At 40.7% G+C, this 22,398-nt stretch overlaps 1 protein-coding gene across 4 annotated transcripts in view; it reads left to right on the top strand.

The window, feature by feature from the left end:
* The first annotated feature begins 909 nt into the window (after positions 1–909).
* LOC110969878 (liprin-alpha-3-like) overlaps positions 910–22,398 on the top strand; it is a 34,682-nt gene continuing 13,193 nt past the window's right edge. The window contains exons 1-16 of one of the 4 annotated variants that reach the window (XM_022220081.2): positions 910–1,233; positions 8,196–8,998; positions 12,765–12,866; positions 13,350–13,514; positions 15,088–15,162; positions 15,275–15,334; positions 15,542–15,670; positions 17,386–17,478; positions 17,864–17,916; positions 18,443–18,536; positions 18,707–18,841; positions 19,840–19,923; positions 21,303–21,434; positions 21,525–21,587; positions 21,707–21,786; positions 22,172–22,358. In XM_022220081.2, the coding sequence (XP_022075773.1) occupies positions 8,663–8,998; positions 12,765–12,866; positions 13,350–13,514; positions 15,088–15,162; positions 15,275–15,334; positions 15,542–15,670; positions 17,386–17,478; positions 17,864–17,916; positions 18,443–18,536; positions 18,707–18,841; positions 19,840–19,923; positions 21,303–21,434; positions 21,525–21,587; positions 21,707–21,786; positions 22,172–22,358 (1,788 nt within the window). In that variant the 5' untranslated portion in view covers positions 910–1,233; positions 8,196–8,662. The remainder of the gene's footprint in view (positions 1,234–8,195; positions 8,999–12,764; positions 12,867–13,349; positions 13,515–15,087; positions 15,163–15,274; positions 15,335–15,541; positions 15,671–17,385; positions 17,479–17,863; positions 17,917–18,442; positions 18,537–18,706; positions 18,842–19,839; positions 19,924–21,302; positions 21,435–21,524; positions 21,588–21,706; positions 21,787–22,171; positions 22,359–22,398) is intronic. The other 3 variants (XM_022220068.2, XM_022220062.2, XM_022220073.2) reach the window with 3 other exon arrangements.

Raw genomic sequence — 22,398 nt, 5'->3', positions numbered from 1 at the left:
CTGAAAATGCCTTTGTCACTTTAAATCCTCGCCGCGTCTCAGCCGATGACATCATTGTCTGAGAACACATTACATCACCCCTTCCCAGGCTCTCTCTCTTAAAGACAGCACCACCTTATGTTTACTGAGCCACACACACACATGCAGACACACACATACAGAGGGAGAGCGAGGGACCTACTGATCTGTTTACAAATGTGATATCAATACCAACATGCATATTAATAACAGGCACGTTTTATGCATGTAGGGGCTGCTGGTTTCAAGCTGTCCGGATGCTCAGTTAAGGGCACCAGATTTGGCCGTGCAGTTCCATAAATATAATAGGATTATGTGTAATAACATTCACTTTAAACATGTTCCTGCTTTGATTTAATATTATACCCAGTGCACTGCAGATGTTCCTGAACAGATTTTATGTGAGAGCTTATGTCTGCTCTAATATACATGAAATATACAGTTAGTTTGGAGTAAAATAGGTAAAATGTGATGCTCTGCATGTGATTAACTGTGATTCTTATGAAAGCATCCACATATTCCACATGATTATCACATATAATGATATATTTAAATGCTAAAGCTCAGATTAGTGGAATATAGGCTCACATGAGTTTCTCTAATGACTTGAAGTTGGGCCTGCAGAGCATCACCTTTCTTTTGCAACACACTCCAGTTATCATGCAGACAATATAATCTGCAGCCTTATTTCCATTAAAGTGGTGATTTTGTGCTCTGATTGTAGTTCAGAATAATAGTAATACAAACAACAGTGAAGAATGCGCAAAGCAAAATGTCTGTCAGTGAGTTTGCTCCAGTCTCGGATATACATACACACTGTATAATTAATCAGGTGTTTGATTGGCCTGCGAGTGTGCGCGTGTGAGCGCGTGGTGCGCGCGTAAATCACAGAGATGCGGAGAATGCTGAGAGAATGTTTCTTTAAGACCCATTACCTTCCAATCCGACAGAGGGGGAGTCTGTGGTAAGGTGGCGTATCGTCTCTCTTCGCGTCCCCCTTCCTCGCCGTTTACATGTGGAGGAAAAAAAGAGAGAGAGAGAGACAAAAAGACAGAACGCGCACCGCGGTGAGCTTTTTACTTTACGCTTTTTTTTGTTTTGTTTTTTGGGGGGGTGGTGGCACGCACGCCGAGGCAAAGGATCCGCGGAGATGATGGACCTAAGGGATATTTAACATCAAACATGGACACTACAGGCTCCCCCCCGATGACTGTGGTAAGGATGCAACTTCACACCGCCCCATCGCATCCCGATTTCTTTTCTTTTTTTTTCCCATTTGGGGGGGAAAATAATATTCATCGAAAGACGCAGCAGAAGGGAAGGAGGGGAACGTGCATGCACCGATACATGCATGTGTGCGTGCAAGCGTGCGATAACAAGTACCTAACATTGTGTTGTCAAGGATCGAGAGGGAGGAGGGAGGGGGGGTGTATATGTGTGTGTATGTGTGTGTGAAGAGGATGATGATGATGATGATGATGATGATGATGATGATGGGTAGGTAGGTAGGGAGGGAGGGAGGGGGGGGGGGTCCGTTTGAATAGAAGAAAATATATTAGACTTGAGCAACGCTTGGTGCCCATGTCAGGCATTGACAGGTGTGTTGGCAGCGCACGGCACGATTTATTTAGGGCGCGCTTGCTCGCTCCCGTTTGCATACAGTTGAGGTGAGGTGATCGCTACTTGAGAGAGAGAGAGAGAGAGAGTCCTCATAAGATCAGAAGATGCCACTGTATATTGGGCTACTATGTGTTGCTTGTAATTAATCATGGCTGCAACTAAGCTCTGTGCCGTTGGGGAGCTTTGTAGTCAAACCACCCAGTTCGTCTCAGTGCTGTCACCGGTCCTATGGGGTTGAATTCTATAATGTCTGGAGAGAGAGGGAGGAAAAAAGAAGAAGAAGAAGAAGGCAGGCCTGTAAATGTGCAATGGATAACACTATCTGGGCCACTTTTCCAACAGAATAGATTCATCTCGCTCCAATTTGGTCATTTTTACGCACCGAGTGGCATTTTTTTTTAGATCCCCCTCCTTTTTTTCTACTATAAGAATGTAGATCTGCGCGTGCGCGTTCGTGCCAACCATCATCAAATGGTCTTTCCTTCCATACATACATACATACATACATGCATACATGCATGCATACATCCAGAGATGAGGATGAGGATTAGGAAGGGGGTGTACAGGGGGTAGTCACAGATCAGTCGACCTGTCATCTGGAGAGCCTCGTCGTTTATGTGGATGCCAAAACGCGCGTTAAAAGTCCAGATCCGCTTTTTTTTTTTTTTGCTTTCATTCCCTTCTTCTACACCCCAGCTGCCGACAATCACTTATCGATTCCAATGATGCGTTTCTTGCCCGAGGTGGAGGGGGGAACCGTTTCGTGGTATTAGGAGGGGATGGATGGATGGAGGGTGGTGGGGTTCATTATTAGTCGCGATATGCTCTGGGATTTTTTTTTTTATTATTGAAATGCATCCCGACATGGATGCGTTCTTCCCTCGCTGTGAAGGTGATTTCACATTCAATTGGATGCAAAGAAAAAAAAACCGATCCTCATTCTTCAGTTTCTCACTGTGGGAGCCTGCAAACCCCCCCTTAAATCTATCTCTCCCTCTCTCTCCCCGCCCCAGTGTCTGCTGCTGGAGGAGCTGTTTTTGCTGCTCTCTCTTTCTCTTTCTTTCAAAAACACACAACAAAAAGCCATCACCTTCCTTATTTTCCCCATTTCCTGAGAATGTTCCAACACACAGCCTGATTAGAGGCCTTGTGTAGCAGCCAAATACTGTACAGCCAGTCATGGTAGGATTCAGTGATGATGATGATGATGATGAGGGCAATCATGATACGAAATCACACACACAGACACCAACACACACACTACCCTGATCGAGTCCAGTGTGGTGACACTGTGACATGAGCTCGCCCATTACACCAGTGAATCTAATGAACGTGTCTGATAATGTAGCCGTACATTATAGGAAAATGTTATCAGCAGCTCATTGTTTTCCAGGCTGCCCTCCTCTCTCGCTCTCCCGCCAGCGAACACCAAGCAACTACTCAAAGAAAAGGTCTCACAAAACTGTAATGTTATGGCGTGATAATTATTCCACAGTTCTTGTTTTCCTGTTAACTATCTCCCTCTCTTTCCTCCGCACACGCTCATAAACACACACACAGGTCCTGAAGCCCAGTGACCTCCCAGCTGATGCTTCAGTCAAAACTGCAGGCTGCACAGTTATATTTTGCACTGTACTGAATCAGGACTGTAGCAATGATTTTTCCGGTTTGTTTTTCCAGTGCGGACTCATCATATGACACAGTGGGAATGCAGAGAAGTATGACTGTTAGCTGTGCAGTGACTGGTATTGTTAAAATAGTCAGTAATTATGTCACTGTGGTAGCTTTTACTGTTGTCTGAAAGTTTTTTCTTACAGGCCATCGTGTACATCAGTTGTGGTATTTTAATGTCTTTCAGAGGGTTGAATAAATTCCAGGAGGATATTTAAGGTAGTCTCGATCGCAAAGTAACAGAAGCTACTGCTTGTGCTACATCTGAGCAAGCCACAAAAAAAAAGTCTGAGCAAACATCGGAGATACTTGGCAGAGTTTGATGAGTATTTTTAAAGATGCAAATAATGGATCTACTCAGGGCGGTGGTGCCATCGCTAAATGGGGAAGTAGATTTTAATCAGAATCAGAAAATTGCCAAGTAGGTTTTCCACATACAAGGCATTTGACTGTTTTAGTGTCTAACAGTGAACAGTGACATTTGATTTTAAAAAGTACTGCTAGTTAGTAGGTAGTAAATGTTAGAATACAAACAGGAACAAATAGGAACAAATAGGAACCAGTGTTACAAGAAAAAAAACTGTAATTAAGTGTAATCAAAAGTTTCCAAATGACAAAAGTAATAGAAATACTTTCAGCTTGCAATAATGTTCAAATGAATCTCTTAAAAATGTGCAACGTAATATCAAATGTAATGTGAGCAACCTGACATGTGCAAGAGGATAATAATAATCCTGTTTAAAATAATCAACATTAATATGTAGTTTTGGTCTATTTTTAATGTGAATAAAGCTTTTTGCATTCTAAATCCAACACAATTGACACTACTGTGATTCTGAGAAAATCTTCATGTTATATTTCAGAATAGTTGACACTCATATCATTTGTTAAGCACCTTTAGTAGATTTTTGGTTAAAATCACTTCAGACCCAAAAATACTCCTAACATCCTCCACCATCACCATCAGCGGCCTCAGTGCTCAGCAGCCTTTTTATTAGTGATCTTATTCACTCAGGCGTCTTCCATGAGAGCGTTTCACAGCTGAACTTCCTCTGCCGCCCTGCAGCAGGTTTATCGCTAAGTTTTTCTGCCTCTAGGTTAAAAGTTCACTGCTGACATTTGTCGACGCTGCGGCCTCACCTTTTCAAGTCTTTGCACGGCGCGATAATGATGCAGGTTTACTCTCTGTGGCAGAGAAATTCCAAAAGCCATCTGAATCTGAACTGTATTTTAAGGAAATGCAGTCACTGCCAGGTCAGTCTTGCATCAGTAATTATCCATCAGTGGAGCAGAAGAGGAAGTAAGTTGCTTTTTTTTTTTTAGTGGGACACACAGTGAGCGTGCCAAGTGCTGTAGCCAGCTCACCAGCATGAGGAGCTAATTCAGAGCCTCCAATTACCAGCGAGCAGCCACCCCATTTTTTTCTTTTTTTTTGGTCCTGGATGCGCATATGACAATAATAAGCTGTGGTACATATGCAATTCCCATTTTTAGCCTTTTGATAAGCGCACTGCCACACCTGTATGAGGAAGAATTAAATAGACAAGCCAATACATGCATCAGCACTGCTTATTAGAGTTATCAGTAGTGAAGTGCTTTAGAAAAGTCTGCTCAATCTGAAATCTCAGCATATTTCAGCCCTGTGGTAATTACTCTGTGATGCCTTAACTGTGAGGTTTTATATTATATTGGTTACAGTTTTGTGAAGAAGAGAAAGGTGGAGAGCCACTTAGGCCCATGTACAAAAAAGGATTATTGTATCACAATAACAAAATCAGATAAAACACTCACTGGAATCATGTGGTGTTTGCAAAATTAAGGTAAAATAGTTTCCAACAAGTGCCAAGTTGGACTGTTTCAAAAATACAAAAAGCACAATAGCAGTTAAACACACAGAAAGAAACACAGACACATAAAATATTTGAAGTTTTAAAGCTGAAACCACAAGATTAAACTGTCACTCACAAACACAGATTTTTCTTGGCAAAACGGAGTAGTGTTAAACAAGTAGGGATAGACCGATTATCGGCCTGGCTGAATATTGTGGCCAATATTTGGTATTTGTCCAATTATCACTATTGCTGTCTTTATTGACTGGTAAGTTAAATGCACTGGTTCAGGTCTCAGGAATGTCTGTCAAGCACAGACTGCAAAAACTGAACAAAAAAACACAAGCCGGTCCCACAATCCAGGAAATTAGGGACTCGAAAAGCAGCAAAGGCTATGCTAACAGCTAGCGGCTAAGTTAGGAGGCAGCCGCAGATTTATCTTAAAACAGAGTGCATAACATTAAGTAATAATGCTTTAAGGTCTGGATCTTAGTGGGCAAGAAAAGTGATTGGAAAGTCTATCATAAAGAAAATAGTAGAACAGCAAGAGACAAACTGAAAATCTCAGTCAGTCTCAAGCTATCACCTGCAGTTAAAACACTAGATCCAGCGGAAATCGGCCCAAAATATCAGTTATCAGCCTTTCCTGATTGCCAGTAATTGGCATCGGCCCTGGAAAACCCATATCGATCGATCCCTAAACAGCAGCTCATACAGCTACCTTGTCATGTAACATTATTAGTAAGCTCTGTTTGTAAAACCTTTCCTCATATTCATTTTGCTCACATACTTTTACTATTATTATTGTTTCTTATGAGCTAATTTCATCTGAAGCCCTTACTGTAAGCATTAAGGATGCATTAAATGTATTTGGAGACTAACCGTTTTCTGTTCACTCATCTGCAGGAGATACAAGACATGTCCAGTCGAACAGTCTTGGCTACTTAAGCTTCTAGTAATATAAGATTTCAAAATTACAGATATAAATGCTTTTATTCCTTTGTGAAAGTCTCTATTATGTTAATTTAGCTCTTCTATTCCCCTCACTACAATGCTCCAGACAATAAGACCACTAGCAGACTTATTTTCACTGGTGCTGAGACCCATGTGCTAAATATGCATGATTCACAAAATGGATGATTTTGGTTGAACAAAGAAATTCTTTATTGCAATGCCCATTCTCACCGACTTAAAAAAAGGCCTGCATGGTTCACTAAATGAGTCCAAACCACTTAAAAGTATAAAGGCCAGTGTGAGCCCCAGAGTGCTCCAGACAAGACAGTGAAGAATACTGGAGGACGGAGAAGCACGTGAGGCGATATAATAATGCTGATTGCCTGGATCCATACCATTTTGGCCCACTCTTTGCAGGGTGAGACAGCGGCCTCATTCAGTGAAAAAACAAAGGTAATTCAAGCTGTGCAGACGATTAAAGGACCATCAGCAGAGTGAGATCTCATCTCTGAATCATAATTGCTTGCTTAGTTTTTAGGGAAAACTCAGAATGTGAGCAAATTAAAGTTGTTATTGTGCTCCACTTCCTAAGATTAGCTTTAAAACATTTTAATGAGTGCTGAAGTCACAGTGTTTACATTAAGACCACAAAGTAATGGCCCGACATTTTGGGAAATGCACTTGTTTGCCTTCTTGCTGAGAGTCTATTAAATGTAAGGCTACAGTCAGCAGTCAGTTGGCTGAAAGATCACATCTTGATGATGGAAATTTTTACCCTGCGAACATGTCTATGTTTTTTTTAATATGCTGAAGACACACCATGAGTAAAACAAAAAAAAAAAGCAGCCAATGCCGTGCCTAAGCATTCACACCTGAAAACCGCGTTATATCGAGGATCGTCTCAGAAACACAGATTCAGACAACAAAATTAAACAACCAATCCTTTCAACGTGCAGGGTGGAACTCAATTCTCCTCAGAATCGGTTTCTGGTTCAGGCATGTACGACTGAGTTACTCTAGAATCTTAGTTTCCCCTTTTGTGGCACAGAGTAGTTATAGTGTTTGCAGAGTTGTAGGTGAGCTGGTGTGCTCGAGTTGTAGTGAGGTAGGGGGAGAAACGGGCAGGAACTTCATATATATATATATATATATATATATATATATATATATATATATATATATATATACACGCATTCTGGGGAAAGTTTCAGTGAAACGTCAAATTTGAGCCATTTTAAGGCAGGAAGGGATTATTATCATGAGAAAAAATGTCACTTTTATACCCTGAAATGAGTTTGTAGAGGTGAAATCAATGACCGCAGAGGTACTTTCATTCTAGATAAAAGCTTAAAACTGCTAGCCTGACTCTGTTTGAAGGTACAAAATCCACCAGATCACTCACAGATATGCTTCAATCTGTTAAAAAACAAGATAAATGTACATTCAAGTTGAGTTTATAAGGGTTTTGTACCTGAACTCTTGTTGTCAGATTGAGGTTGACTAATAACCAGCAGCAGAGCTTCAGTGGCAGGTGGATTTTGCTCCTTTGGAGAAAACCAAGTTAGCTGTTTCCTCCTGGTGATACTCTTTACCTAGAGCTTAGTTAACTGGCTAATAGCTTTATATCACAGACACTTCTCCTATAACTTGGTATTTCCCCAAAATGTTGAACTACTGATCTACTACACAGATTTTCCAACAGGATTCTGTGTCGTTTGGACTGTAACTGAATTTAACAGTAATAATTTCATTCCAGTCTCCTCAAGACATTTCTCATGTTGCGTGACTCAGTGTGCACGCTACTCAAATACACTTTTCATTTCATTGGCTGTAACTCGAGAATCCATTGGTTTTGCAGAAAGTTGTAAAAGCAGATATTCCTAATTCTATTTGACTTGTCATCACACATATTTGCTAATTTGTCTGAAATGCTCTTGCAAATCATCAGCTGGTTATATTGCCACATTTCCATGCAGTTATCAGACATTAACTGCATCGTCTCAAACTGTGAGCTGATGCTTGCGGTGTCGTTTCTCATTTGTTATACTTGCATTGGGAATTTTTTTAAGGGGGATCTAATGCAATGCCTGCTCTGTGTTGCAGCTCTGGCCCCTGGTGCTGTGAGGAGCTCTGCCTCGTGGACACAATTTAGGAGCATCGGCCCTCCTTTATCCCTTCCTTCCCCCCCGTATATCCTTCCCTTCCTCACCCTCCGCCAATCCTAGCAACCCACAGAACGGCTTCCCCTCTTCCTCTTGCATAACAGGGGAACACATAAGCATTCTGATCATTTACCATGCAGGTCGGGACTTTGTGAAGGAAGACAACCGAGCAAAGACGAACAGAAGTGAGCGGAGAGAGGAAAAAAAATATAAAGGCAATAACACAGGAAGATGTAGATGTAGACACGACCAAAGGAATGATATTTTTGGAAAGATGTAAAGATTTATATTTTGTACATCCAACTTTTAGTATGAGCTCATAAAACACCCCAAGGCACGACCACAAGACATTTTGCACGTACAATCCTCTTATTTTAGTTATTAACCTGACACACACGCTACGGTCTCATGATGATGTGCGAGGTGATGCCCACCATATCTGAGGATGGGCGAAGCGGGACTGGTGGAGGCCCCTCCTCGCCTGCCGGTACCGGGGTTGGAGGCCCCGGGGGTGCGATGGGCGGAGGGGGGTTCAGCGGCCGGGAGCCCCGAGGAGGAGGAGACGAAGGAGGCAGCACGGGGAACCTGGAGTCCCTGATGGTCAACATGCTGACGGAGAGGGAGAGGCTGCTGGAGAACCTGAGGGAGACGCAGGAGAGCCTGGGAACCGCTCAGCTCCGCCTCCGCGAGCTCGGCCACGAGAAGGAGTCACTCCAAAGGCAGCTGTCCATCGCTCTCCCACAGGTAAAGAAAGCTGTGTGTTTGTATTTACTGCCATGTGTATGTGGAGGAATCAGTCGTGTTTTTATGCTTGATGCAAGCCTGTTCTAGATGGCGTCAGAAACAGATTCAGACTTTCAGGTTTTCATATGCATCAAAACTAAGGAATCAATTCTTTCAGCTTGCAAGGTGGAGATTTCTGTATCATTATTCCTCCTCAGAATCAGATCTGGGTCAAGCATGTATAGCTGAATTATTCCAATATTACTTGTATTAGAGTAGTTTGACGGTGTTTGAGCCGGTGAGCTGGTGTGCCGAGCTGCAGTGCAGTGAGAGGAGAAAGAGGCGGAGCTTTTTTTAACATACACTGAAGGGAAAGCAATGATGTAAAGTTACATCTAAACCTTTTTAAGCCAGCAAGGGACTATTTTCATGAAAAATATGTCAATTTTATACACAGAAAATGAGCTTTTAGAGTTTTAATCAGGCGTGACTTTAACTTAGCATAAAATCTGCTACCCCAATATACCCTCCATGTGAGGTAACATCCTCTGTGTCACCAGAGAATAGTCATGTCTAAGTGTGTTTTTCTGACTGTCATTGTGGAGTGAGCTCATTAGACAGTACGTCTTTGTAGTGACAGATCATGGAGAGAGACACAGCTAGAAAGTAGAAGTTAGCTTCTTCCCTGCTCTGCTTTTTTTTTTTTTTAGAGTTTTCTTCACTAATGTTGCTTCTCCTGCTGCAGTGAGTTTATGTTCTATCATCTTCTGGCTGTCTAGTCTCAGCTGCATTTGCAGTTTTCCCTCCTCATTGTGTAATCAGGTTTTATTATGTTTGTTGACTGTATTGTTATTGGATGATTAATGACGCTGGAAGATAATGTTTGTTAATGACTTCAGCTGAACGCACATGAATACTTAATTTTGCAGGATTTCACTGTGGGTAGAAATTGCTTATTGATAATAACTGGAATCTGGAGATTCTATTTTGTCATACGATTAGAACATGAACAGCTTTCTTTTTTTCCAGTAGAACAAATCCTCAGCTCTGACTGTTAATGTTGTGTTTCCAGTATTTATAGTTTCTGTCACACTAATGTTTCTCGGCGCTATATGTGACATCTTTTTATGTTTCCTTCAGCCTCTAATGTGTAAGATAGATCAGCAAGTTAACCAAATGAAATTCAGTCAGATTGCTTTTGCATTCGTTGTGCTTTGTGATAAATCACCAGCTCTGAATTGACTCATATCATGCAATCATATAGAAACCTGATAATCTGACAGAGTACTGTTAGGCATATTCTATGATACTTTTAAAGTCTTTATAAAACATTGTAAAGATATGCATTGCGAGTTTGTCTTACCATAGAAAACTATTGGTAACCCTAAAAAAAACAGAAAATATAGTATTTAAGTATATTAATTCTATGAATTAGGTATTGAAACCATGGAAAAATAAGCAGTATTCTCTGATTTGCAACCTTCTGATGTGTCCACTGAAGGCACTGATGTAAAGTTTTCACAGCAACCCAAAAGAACCAAACTAACCAGGCAACAAACCAGACTTGTTTTTAACTGAACCAAACAGGTTAGATGTGAAATTATGAACAGAAAGTGTAGATACTGAACATTTTCACTTTGCAGTCGTTCACTAAGTTACCAACTGTAATAAACTAAGCACACGTGGCTACTTACATCCACTGTTGGGCATGCACTACCACCGTTTGCACTGGATATGAATAAAATGGGACGATGAAGGCCAAGGAGGGAAATAGTCGGTTTATCCCCAATCACCATAGTAGACTATCTATGAATCTCTGTTGTCTGAAACTTTCTAAAAATGCACAGATCTGTGCTGGTGGTGACTCTCCATCACTGTGGCTCTTCATAAAATCAACCCCTCTTATCTTCATTTCATCATTTTTAGGAAATTTAAATAAGGAAACTGAGCTGTTATGTGAACTCCGGCATCCAGGCAGATGCATTTTCTGGACGACAGCAAAGCAAGCTACCAAACTGGAGGTTGTAGGAAATTGCGATCAAGCATAAGAATCACTGATGCAACTGTAATCTAGTTTATATAACTTTATAGTATGAGGAGAAGACGTCATGCAGATTGTGGCTCTAGTACATCATCGAGCTGTGATTTCTGGCCTCCCCAAAAAGTCTCGAACACAAAAATCATGAAACTCCACAACTGACTAGCGTATAATGCAGTCTTTTATGTGCAGCGATTTTCTGAAATGTGAATATGTTTAGAAACAAATCGTCAAATTTCCTTTACATAGACTTTAAATGATTTTCTCTTCCATTTCCGCCAAAATATGACACAAATTACAAGATAATGCCAAAACAGCCTCTTAACCACAAGTACTCGCACTGCCATAATATTTATTGATAAACAGGGAATATATTAATCTGCACTATTTTGGGAATTTACTGAATATTTTCATATTTGTTTGAGCAAAAATGGCACAGACTCCCCTTTTCTGGCTTCTAACTTATGTGATTTTCTGCATTTCTTATATAGTGATCTCCGTTTCGGTCTTATTAATCTGACAAAAACAATGACTTGAAGATACCTTTTTAGGGTTACAAAATTATGAGTAGACAAATAGTTTCTCAAAGAATTATTGACAGATTAGTCAACAATCATTAGTTACAGCTGTAAACAGCTCTATCATTATGCTGGAGAATTTTGCGCTATGTTAGTATATGGCTGTATGAGTAATTATTTGTGTACATAACTTTCAAAACATTGCACATGAGGTGTATTTTCTGTTTGCATAACTCAGTTGGCATGTACATTGTGGAGCAGGACTGCAGATTCATCAAAATGAATGCAGATCTTAGCCTGCAATGATAGAGTGAGATGAAATAGAAAAGAAACGACAAGGGGACAAGGGAAGCCAACTGAGAAGCTGACCCCTATCCAAACAAGAAACAATCCCATAAGGCCAAGAGCCAGTGAACCCACTGTGTCACCATCTGTAGAGATCTCTCTCTGGCTCTTCCTCGCTTTCCCCTTTTGCAAACGCAGGCCCATTTCATGTGTCTACTTTTGACTGTTTTTGAATCATAAAGCAGGTAATCCTGACCATAAACATCTGCACGTTATTGTCATTCTCATAAACAGCAATTGCCTCCGGGCTGAAGCCTCGGATGTGTTTTATGGAGACATAAAGAAATCATTGACCATGGATTCTACGAGTTTTTGCTCACTGCGTGTTATTTTCTGAAGCAAACCATGTAAGGCACGCTCTCCTGTTTGCAGCGTCGTGCAGGAGTTGCAAAACGTACTCCCAGCGGTGTTGTAAATGACATATCGATGCTGTGTTTTTGGGGTCTCTCTTGTGCATTCCAGTGCTGAGCCATTGTGTAACAGTGTGATGTAATCCGTCCGTGAATGCGAGTTCACAGAGGAGGATGAGCAAGAGAGAGTGCTGGTGGAAACTGTGTCAGTGATTTACATGATTATTATGTAGGTTTACATCATGTAGGGCCTCCTACATTCCTGGTCTCAGGTGTTTCACAAAGTGTTTTCTGGACGCCTTTGGTTGGGCTTATTTTTAGCATTTTGTGTGCGTGTGTGTACACTCAGTGCAGCCAATTGTATTTCATTTCCAGAGTCACTCGATTTATTTATTTTTTTTAATGCCAAGCCCGAGTTATTTGTTCCTTTAAACTCTCATTGCAACCCATCAGGCTGTGCAGAGACCACTTTTAAAAAAACCATACATTCAGACAGTTTGTTTTCACGCCCTGAACGCAGCTTGTGTGTTCCACAGGAGTTTGCTGTGTTGACTAAAGAGCTGAACGTTTGCCGGGAGCAGCTTCTCGAGAGGGAGGAGGAGATTGCTGAGCTCAAGGCGGAGAGAAACAACACACGTGTAAGATGTTTAGCGGCCATTTTGCTTATTAGCACTGTAACAGCCTCTGTGTTATCTTCCTCACCCATTGTGGTTGTGTGGGTGTGACACTGTTTCATTTTGCTTCTGCTTTTTTCTCCTCTTCTTCCTTTTTTCTCATCTGCACTCTCCATTCTCTCCTCTTTTTCAATGTCTGTATCTGCCTCCCTTATCTCTCCCACTCACTCTTTGTCCCTTTTTGCTTCTCGGGACATTTCTCACCACCCAATATCGTCCCCCTGTCACTCTTAAAACCCTTTACTCCTCTGCCTCTTCTCTGAGGCCTCTCTCTGTCTGTTTTCTATCCATTCCCCTTTCCTGCACTCTTGGTTTCTGACTTATTCTTTCCTTCCTCCTCATCTTTTGCATCACTGTCCTTCGAGTTGCCTTTCTTCCATCTCTCTGTTCACCCATTGCATTTTTCTGTCACCTCTGTATCTTCTTCCCCCTCATCTGACCCTACAGTTGTTGCTGGAACACCTGGAGTGTCTTGTGTCTCGCCATGAGCGCAGTTTGAGGATGACGGTAGTGAAGAGACAAGCCCAGTCCCCAGCAGGGGTCTCCAGTGAGGTGGAAGTCCTCAAGGCTCTCAAATCCCTGTTTGAGCACCACAAGGCCCTGGATGAGAAGGTAGGCCCCAAAAAAACTCAGCTAAAAATATAATTTCTGCACTAACAATGGATCACATGACTACTTATGCTAGCTTTAGCCAATTTTTGAGGGTTTTCTGACTTCACTTCCCCCTTTTGTCAGTGTTACTTTGCAGCAGGCAACTCAGAAAACTGAACAAAAAGACTGTGTGCTTGCTGACCAAAAATCAAACAGCATACAAAATGATCAGCTAAGTGATCAAGGTTGCAAAGGAATTCAGCAGCCAAAGAGAATGATATTCCATTCATTAACTGGTGGAGACCAAAAACGGAGCTAAAATGTGTTTTAGACTTCCAATCATTAGTCTCCACAAAGATGCATAAATCTAGAAAAGGCAAAAAATAAAGTAAAATATGCTATTATTTGATATTTCAGCCCTTCCTCTGCAGCTCCTTGCCTAACGTGCATGGAATTTAAATGCACAAAACAGTCAAGTTTAAAATCAAGATTCACTTGTCACACAGGATTCAACCAAACTTCCCTCTTTATCCCATTGCAACACTACATTCTTTTCACCACTGTGGACTTTGTTGCCAGTTGCACTCACTCGCCTGATTTGTCTGAAAAGCCCTGTAATTGGCTAGAGTCTCCCATCATGATCTAGATTTTCTAAATCCTGAAAACTGAGTTAAGACAAGGTGCAGAACCCTAGTTTTCTTTCAGATCACTTTAAGTATAACATACTGAAATGTTAATATAGATTTTTTCGTCCAGTGACGCAAGAAAAACATAAGAGAAAGTATTGCCTACTCCTCCTTTAATGCTAACATTGTCATGTAATTGTTGGATGTAAAGTCTTGTTTTAGCATTGTATTTAAAACTGATTTCTTGCTGCACACAAATACCTAAAAATATGCAAAGTGATGAAGAAAAAATAATGATATCATTTATAATGATAAAAATTTATTTGGGCTGAAAAGAACTTTAAACCTGGCCTTTTGGCAGATATTTTGGACTGGCTGTCCAACATATCATATATATAAGGAAGTATAGGTTAGACTACAATCACTGTAGCTCACAAGCTGCAGTTGTCACTTTCTTATAAGCAAACAAACATACATTTTACAACTTAAAACTGTACACATTTATCATCACAACCAAGAAAACTACAATGGGGGCAGTTTATTTGATCTGCTATTTTTGCTCAGATTAGACTGTAAATGTGATTGACCAACTAAAATGTTCTTTTTAGACGTTACTATTTTTCAGTCTTAGCAAAGAACTGTTTTATTCCTAAGTTGGCACTAGAATATTGTTATGTTTGATCAGTAAAGGCTCAGGTGAATAAATCCCATCAGCCTCACTGACTTTTTCATGAGGACGATCCATAGACTGCATATATACAGTCTATGGGGTGATGACATCCATCGCCGTTCACAGAAACACGTGATGCACCTTTTTTGGTAAACTTCTGTTGTGATGTGAGCACTTTGGGCTCTTACTGTTTTCTTACTCTTTGTGAAAAGTTTATCAGGAAGGCCAAGAATTAGCATCTCAAATCTTAACTTCAGTTGTTGGTTGAATGTTGTATTTCTATTTCTTCACTCTGCAGGTTCGAGAGAGGCTCCGTGTGGCCCTCGAGAGGGTGTCCATGTTAGAGGATCAACTTGCCGCATCTTCTCAAGAGGTAATGTTTGATGCAAGAGAATTCCTACATCTGAACATACTTTACCCAGCTCATGGTGAAGAAATTATTAATTGGGATTGTCTGTTTGCCCATTTTGTCTCCCTCTTTGCAGGTAATCTCTTTAAGAGACCAAATTAAAAGACGTCAACAAGGGGTGGACGGCGGGAAAGATGTAAGGGAGGGTTTTATGCATGTTGGTTCCAGTTGTTTTGTGTATGTGTTAGCGCCCAGACAGTCAGTAGAAAAGTAGAAACTGGGTCCCATCAGTGTGATTTTAACTCATCTACAGCTCATTCATATTTAGCTGCACTCTTAACTGGCTCTAACTGATTGTTTCTCTTCATCACTCTCATTTTTTGCTATATTGTCATCATTCCAGCGACTACCCAACGGTCCCTCCTCTGGCCTGGAGGATGGGGAGCTTGAAAGACAAAGAGAAGGAGAAATAGAGCGACAGAGAGCCGAACTCTCCCAGCTGAGGGAGAGGTTGGCCCTCATGTGCCGGCAGGTGAGCATTTGGGATCCTTTATCTGTCATGATGAGCGACAATACGAGATGTGGAGAATGGTTTCAAAGCTCCAAAGGAATGTTATGGAGTCAGCATTCGGTTTCAGGGTCTAACCCAGAGCAGTTTATGTTTTGGGGTTTTTTCACACTCGTCACATTTTCACTCACTGTAGCTGCATTTCTTCCTGCGATATAAAGTCCTGCACCGCTATAGAAACACCACCACTATGGCTAGAAGTAAAGAAAACTCTGAAATATTTTCTGTGCGGTATGACACACTTTAAATGCCATAAATCATAACGAAAAGAAGCTATTTTATTGTTTAGTTTACAAAAATGTAAATAACCAGGAATAAATATGTACAACATTTTCCAAGTGTCCCAAAATCTTAACTAATACTACAAAATATAATGACTCTACATTATACAATTATATAATCAAGTGCATGTTTACGTTATCTCCATACTGAAAACACAACCTGCAGTTCAACCCAAAACTCCCTGAATTTATGTCATATGACTGTTTGTCAAAGTTGAGTCACTCATGGCTCTATAAATTCACCCAGGAGCATAGATTTTTTTTTGTTATTTATAGAATCTGTTTAAAGTATCCAGTTTGTTTTTGGCAACATTTTTAAATGAGACGTGTAATAAAGTGATTTTGATGAGAAGTCTTGACTTCAAACTTAGATTTGGTGAAGTTTCTCGATAACAACACAAAAGATTAGTTCAAGGGCCGTCGGAAAGTAGACAACCTGATGATTCTTTCTGTTTCTACAGTTTCTGATTGATAAATGTTGTCATTTTGGTGATTAAAAAAAACAACATGCCATTCTGTGGGTTTGGGGGTCCAGAAAGTTAAACTAAATTGCTTAATAGTTAAGATGTCTGTGATTAAGTAACAATTGACATTTAAAAATCATAGATTCATGTGTGATGTACAAAGAGTCTAAACTCAAAAATGTAGCTCATCTGCTACAACAGGATCGCGTTGGTGTGGTTTGATCAAATTTAAAATCATTAACAAACAGCCTCACAACTGTCACCACATTCTCATTCAGACTTTGCTAAATTGACTCATGGAAATACATTTTTCCAATTGAACCCTTCCCATCTCACACCAGTGTGAAAAAACTGGAAAAACTATTTGCAAGCGCATTCCCATTTCTAGTCTGCTTCCTAATTTAGTTTATATAATCAACTCTGCCTTTAAAGCAGTGTCAGGCCACTGACAGAATGTAACCCAAGAATGAGGAGAACGACAGAGTTGCTTCTGCCGGTCACCCTCTTCCCTCTTGTGGTTGGTTTCACTATTGCAGCTGCTTTACAAAGCCTCTGTATAGTAGGAAGTAAGACGCCATTTAACTGTAAGACGCAATAAGTCATACATCCATGATGGATGTAGAGTGTGTGACAAATTCTCATGTAATAATGAAGATGACTAATTTAAAGAAATATTTTGCTTTATAATTCTCTGACTATCTGATGAGAGGATAAATAAAATTAAAAGAAAACAAAATGAGGCACGTTCTGTGTATTAGATTTGTCAGCACGTTGCACCATGTCAGCGTAGTTTTCTAGGAGCCTTACATTGACCAGACGGACATTTGTAGTCACTCACTGCCATGTCTATTTACACTCGGCGATGTGGCACTTAACACTGACTCACGTAGGTTCAATCTGTGTCATCTCTCGTCCCTTTGTGGTGTCACGTCAGGTTGGGGAAATAGAGGAACAGCTTGCGGCCGCCAGGAGGGAGGTGACGAAGTCGGAGGAGGCCAATCAGAAGCTCCAAAGAGAAGTGAAAGAGGTCTGTTGGGCCAATCTGTCTCTTTCTGGCCAAGACCCCGAGCTCTGTCAGCGCCCAAGTGTATATTTGAACACAACGCTCATATGCACACACTAAAATGTCTAATATTGCTGGGTGAAGACAGCGACATTCAGATATATTAAACCCTTATCAGGGGGATTTCTGCTGATTGCTGTTACTGTGGATGTGAAAATCTAACATGAATGCAGAATAAATTATAAATTAACCTTCTACAGCATTAAAATTGACTTCTTATGCGCACTAAATTGTTGTCATCTTCTTAGATTTCTCTTACTTGACCACATAACTGTGTAATAAGACCTGCTGTGTATATTGTGACAGTTCTGGCTGATCTTATTTCATGATACGTCGCTGTTTTCTTCAGGCTCTTTGCCAAAGAGAGGACATGGAGGAAAGAATTACAACACTAGAGCGGAGGTAACTTCATGTTTTTTGAATCCTGTATATCTATTTGTAGCTTTAGTGAGGATTTTTTTTCCCATACATCAACTGAAATGCACATAGCAGTCGGACCATATGTTTCACCTGTTGGCTGCAATATGTTGCAAAGGTGTCCTGACACCTTTTTATGCAGGCTAAGGTAGTTTTACATAATGACATTTGCATTATATTCTTATTAAGAATTCAACCGTGTGCAAATAAGGAAAAAGTTAACTCTCCAGCTGCCCGGGCTGTTTGAAGGCCTGAATATAGCTGTTTGTGGATGTGTTAGTCCAAAGTTTCTAAGTATAAGACGTCCTCAGTGTGTTTTTTTTAAAAACACATTGGGCCAAAAAATGCCTGTGTCTTTGAAAAAAATACCCATTTGTTTAAAATTTGTGAACCTTTTTTAGATTACTGTTCTGTTCCTTATGTTCTAGATAACATAAATGAATCACAGATATCCACATTTATCATTCCAGCAGTAATCCTACATTAAACGGTGTCTTTGTGCCGCCTGCAGGTACCTCAGTGCCCAGAGGGAGGCGACTTCTCTCCACGATATCAAAGACAAGCTGGAAAATGAACTGGCAAGCAAAGAGTCCCTGCACAGACAGGTAAAGTTTGTCTCAAACAATCCAGCATCCGGCTATGGTTATTATGAATTCGCTGACTCTCTGCTGTGTTTGATGGAGTTTTCGTGGCATATACAAATATGAAAATGGATCTGCAGTGCCGGTTTGCAGTCGCAGAGCTCATAAGAATGTGTCTCCGTCTATGTGTCCAGAGTGAAGAGAAGAACAGACAACTACAGGAGCGTCTTGATGAGGCCAAGCAGAAGCTCCAGCAGACTCTGCAGAGGGCCGAGACGCTGCCTGAGATCGAGGCCCAGCTCGCCCAAAGAGTGGCTGCTCTCAACAAGGTATTTCAAGTCAAGGCAAAGACAGAGTGGATCTGTTTAGCTAGATAGCTAACAACTTCGATCCAGTGCTAAAAGTAATATCAGACGTGCAGATTATATTTATTTTACTGAGTTTAACAATGTAGATAAGTTTAAAACATTTCTAATTATCCAGGTCTGTCTGTTCGACCAGCTAGGGTTTGCTTGAAAGTTTGTTCATCGTAAAATATGGATATTTAAAATGGTATCAGTGAAATTTGTGCATGATATACTCAATTTATATATTCTGTATTTTCTTAGATATACTTTGAGAGCCAAAACAAAACTCTCAAACTCAGTTCTATTTGGATCAGGCTACTGACCCATACTTTATTGGTACAACTTGTCATTATTGCTCAATCTATTCTGAAAGTTCAACAAGAAATAACTTTTTTCATTTTTACGACCAAGCATTTTCTAATTAAAGTATTCTATGTGTTGGATTTTGCATTATTTTGATATGCAACTACATATTGTTCAGAAAACATCATGAGCTGACTTCTGCCATATATTATCAAAGATGGGACTTTGGGTTTACTTGTCCAATATTACAGATTCTGAATCATGATGAGAAGTAATAATATTCTAATAATTTCAGGCCTTTATCTCTGATTCTGAGATGTTGTCATTCAAACATTGTCGCATATTTCAATTTGTACAAACAACTGTGGAAAATAGGTTGGTGAGCAATTTATTTTTAAAAAAATGATTAGAAAAGTGTAAAGTAGGTGGTATATCAATCGAAAATTTCACAACTATCCTTTAAGCATTCATATTTTATGCTGCAAATATTTCAAGCAAATCAGAGCAGAAATTCTTCTAAAAATGTGATGATTGGAGATGGGATGACCCAATACTGTATGCTGTCAAAGCTGCTATCCTTTGATCAAATAATTTGATCATTCGAATCTTTTGAAAAAAAATGTCAGTTTATGTTTCAGAAACTGGCTTTCAGCAGCATCTACATTCTCTGTTATTAGGCAGAGGAGCGTCATGGAAACTTTGAGGAGCGACTACGGCAAATGGAAGCCCAACTTGAGGAGAAGAACCAAGAGCTGCAGAGGGTAAATTTCATTATTCAGCTACATCCTCATTTTCAAGCAAAGCTTAAGTTTTTGTCTGCTTTTATTCTAGTCCAGTGTTTCTCAAAGTGTGGAGCCCGCCCCTCTGGGGAGGCGCTGAGGCATGATAGGTACCAGCCCGATCTCACGAGGATTCGTGAAACTGTCACGTAAATTTTTGTTTCGGTTTCGTGCGCACCAACACGATTTCATCATGTTTTTCGTGCCGCTCACCACGAAATGCACACCAATGTATTTTAAACGGCGGACTTTTCGTGCCACTCAGAACGTATTTCAAACGAATGTGTATATTATATTTTAATGTAAAACCGTGGCGAATCCAACACTATATTTTGCATGACATCGTCCCTAACCATAACCTAACCATAACCCTAACCATAACCCGGTGGTACACTTACCAATTTGCATAGGAATTTAAAGAATGTCCGACGGCCGCAAACGCGATCACACAAGCAGTATACGCTGATGGACAGCTTAGATCGTCATGAATCCGCCGGTATAAACCACTTTCAGATGTGATTACCACAGCGGGTTTCGTTGTGAGCAACACGAAAAACATTTCGTGGTGACCGGCACGAAAAACATGACGAAATCGTGTTGGTGCGCACGAAACCGAAACAAAAATTTACGTGACAGTTTCACGAATCCCCATGAGACCGGGTTGTAGGTACAGTGTGAGCGACTGGGAGGAAAAGGTCCATCTACACGGAGCTAATTAGTGGAACTATTGTATGAACGTCGGCCTGTTTTTCGCGGCACACAACAATACTCAAACGGCGCTGGTTGTTTCTCAATACCAAGTACACAAGTCCATACTTGCATTCTTGGCAAGTACAGACTCGGAAGAACGGACTCCCAAGAACGCATCGTATGTGCAACTGGAATACCAGCGTATTCGATGATGTCACCACCTCGGCTCATCTACTTCCAATTATTTTTACCAGGGCTGTCACACATGCGGCCAGCGGGCCAAAATCGGGCCACCAGATGGTCCATTTCAGGCCGCGGGACAACTTTACAAAGTGAAAAAATTAGAGGAGACATAAACTGTAAATTGTAAATTTGTAAAACTGTAAATTTTAAATAATTTCTAGACCTTTACAAGTTGTTTCGGTCATAAAGCAAAATGCTACATTGTTCAGTTCCAGATATCTGTGACTAAATGTTTTGTGCCTTTGTAGATAAACTGTGATCTGTCAGTTGCAATGCACATGTGTAAATGATCAACTGAGGCATGATACTGTTGAAATTTAACTTATTTTTTAAAGAAATTTCAGGATGATCATAATGTTTTGTAAAAAGATAGTTCATTGTTCAACCACTGCTTTAGTCTGAGCTCCTCTCTTGTGGCTTCACTTTAGGCGAGGCAGAGGGAGAAGATGAATGATGAACACAACAAACGTCTCTCAGACACAGTGGACAAGCTTCTGTCTGAGTCCAATGAGAGGCTTCAGCTGCACCTCAAAGAGAGGATGGCAGCACTGGAGGAGAAAGTAAGGAGAAAACTAATCGGTGGGGAAGTTTGTTATGAGCTGATAAGCAAGGATGCTTTAAAATATGTACCTGTCCCTCTGCACTGCTAGAATGCTCTTTCTGAGGAACTCTCCAATATGAAGAAAATCCAGGACGATCTTCTAGCTAACAAGGTATTCATTTGTTACGCTATGTTATATCTTTGTTCTGTGTTTAAAAAGTCGCAGATGTGATTTTAACATTTTTTTGTAGAAAAAAGAGCAGATTATAGTCTTCTTCCTGTGCATTGTAGGAGCAGCTCCTTGCTGAGCTGGAGCGAATCCAACTGGAGCTGGATCAGCTGAGAGGCAGACCAGGCTCTTCATATTCCAGGTTTGCACCAATCAACCCTTATGGGAATGTACTTATACCCTATATTTTATAAATGCCTGAATGAAAACAAAAGCCTCCCAAGGGATATGAGTTGTGCACTTCCCACTTCTGGATCCAAAGTTGTTTTTACTCCCCTTTAACCATTTTATTCTTCCACTAAAATCTGCTTTCTAAAGTAAATATTTAAAGTGTACCTGGAGGTCATTTGTCTGGCTGACAAATATGTAAATACTACATGCATGCTCTACTCATATGGATGCAACTTCTTTAGTACATTGTCTGTCTGTGTGATAATGCTGTGACTTTACACTCTCACCCAGGAAACATAAACGTTGTCATTTTCAAGTACTGTGGCGTAACAAATGAATTCTGGATCTCACCATAGGGCGGGCAGCGTGAGCTCACTTCCCTCCACCCTTTTTCGAAGATCTCTTCCAGGGAGTGCCTCGGAGCTGCGGTACCCTCAGGGCAGCGGCTCACTCCCAGCTGGCTACGGCAGCTCCTCTAGCGGGGTGGTGGTCAGGCGGGCACACCGCGGCCGGTGGGGGCCTCCTAGAGACGATAGTAACAAGGTGTTGATCTCAGGCAGAGCTGCTGATACTGATGATGTGC

This window comes from Acanthochromis polyacanthus, chromosome 19, assembly GCF_021347895.1.
Source record: "Acanthochromis polyacanthus isolate Apoly-LR-REF ecotype Palm Island chromosome 19, KAUST_Apoly_ChrSc, whole genome shotgun sequence".
In the NCBI taxonomy this organism is placed as follows: Eukaryota; Metazoa; Chordata; class Actinopteri; family Pomacentridae; genus Acanthochromis; species Acanthochromis polyacanthus.
Note: the sequence above shows the minus strand (reverse complement) of the source record. Positions and strands in the feature narration are given on the sequence as shown.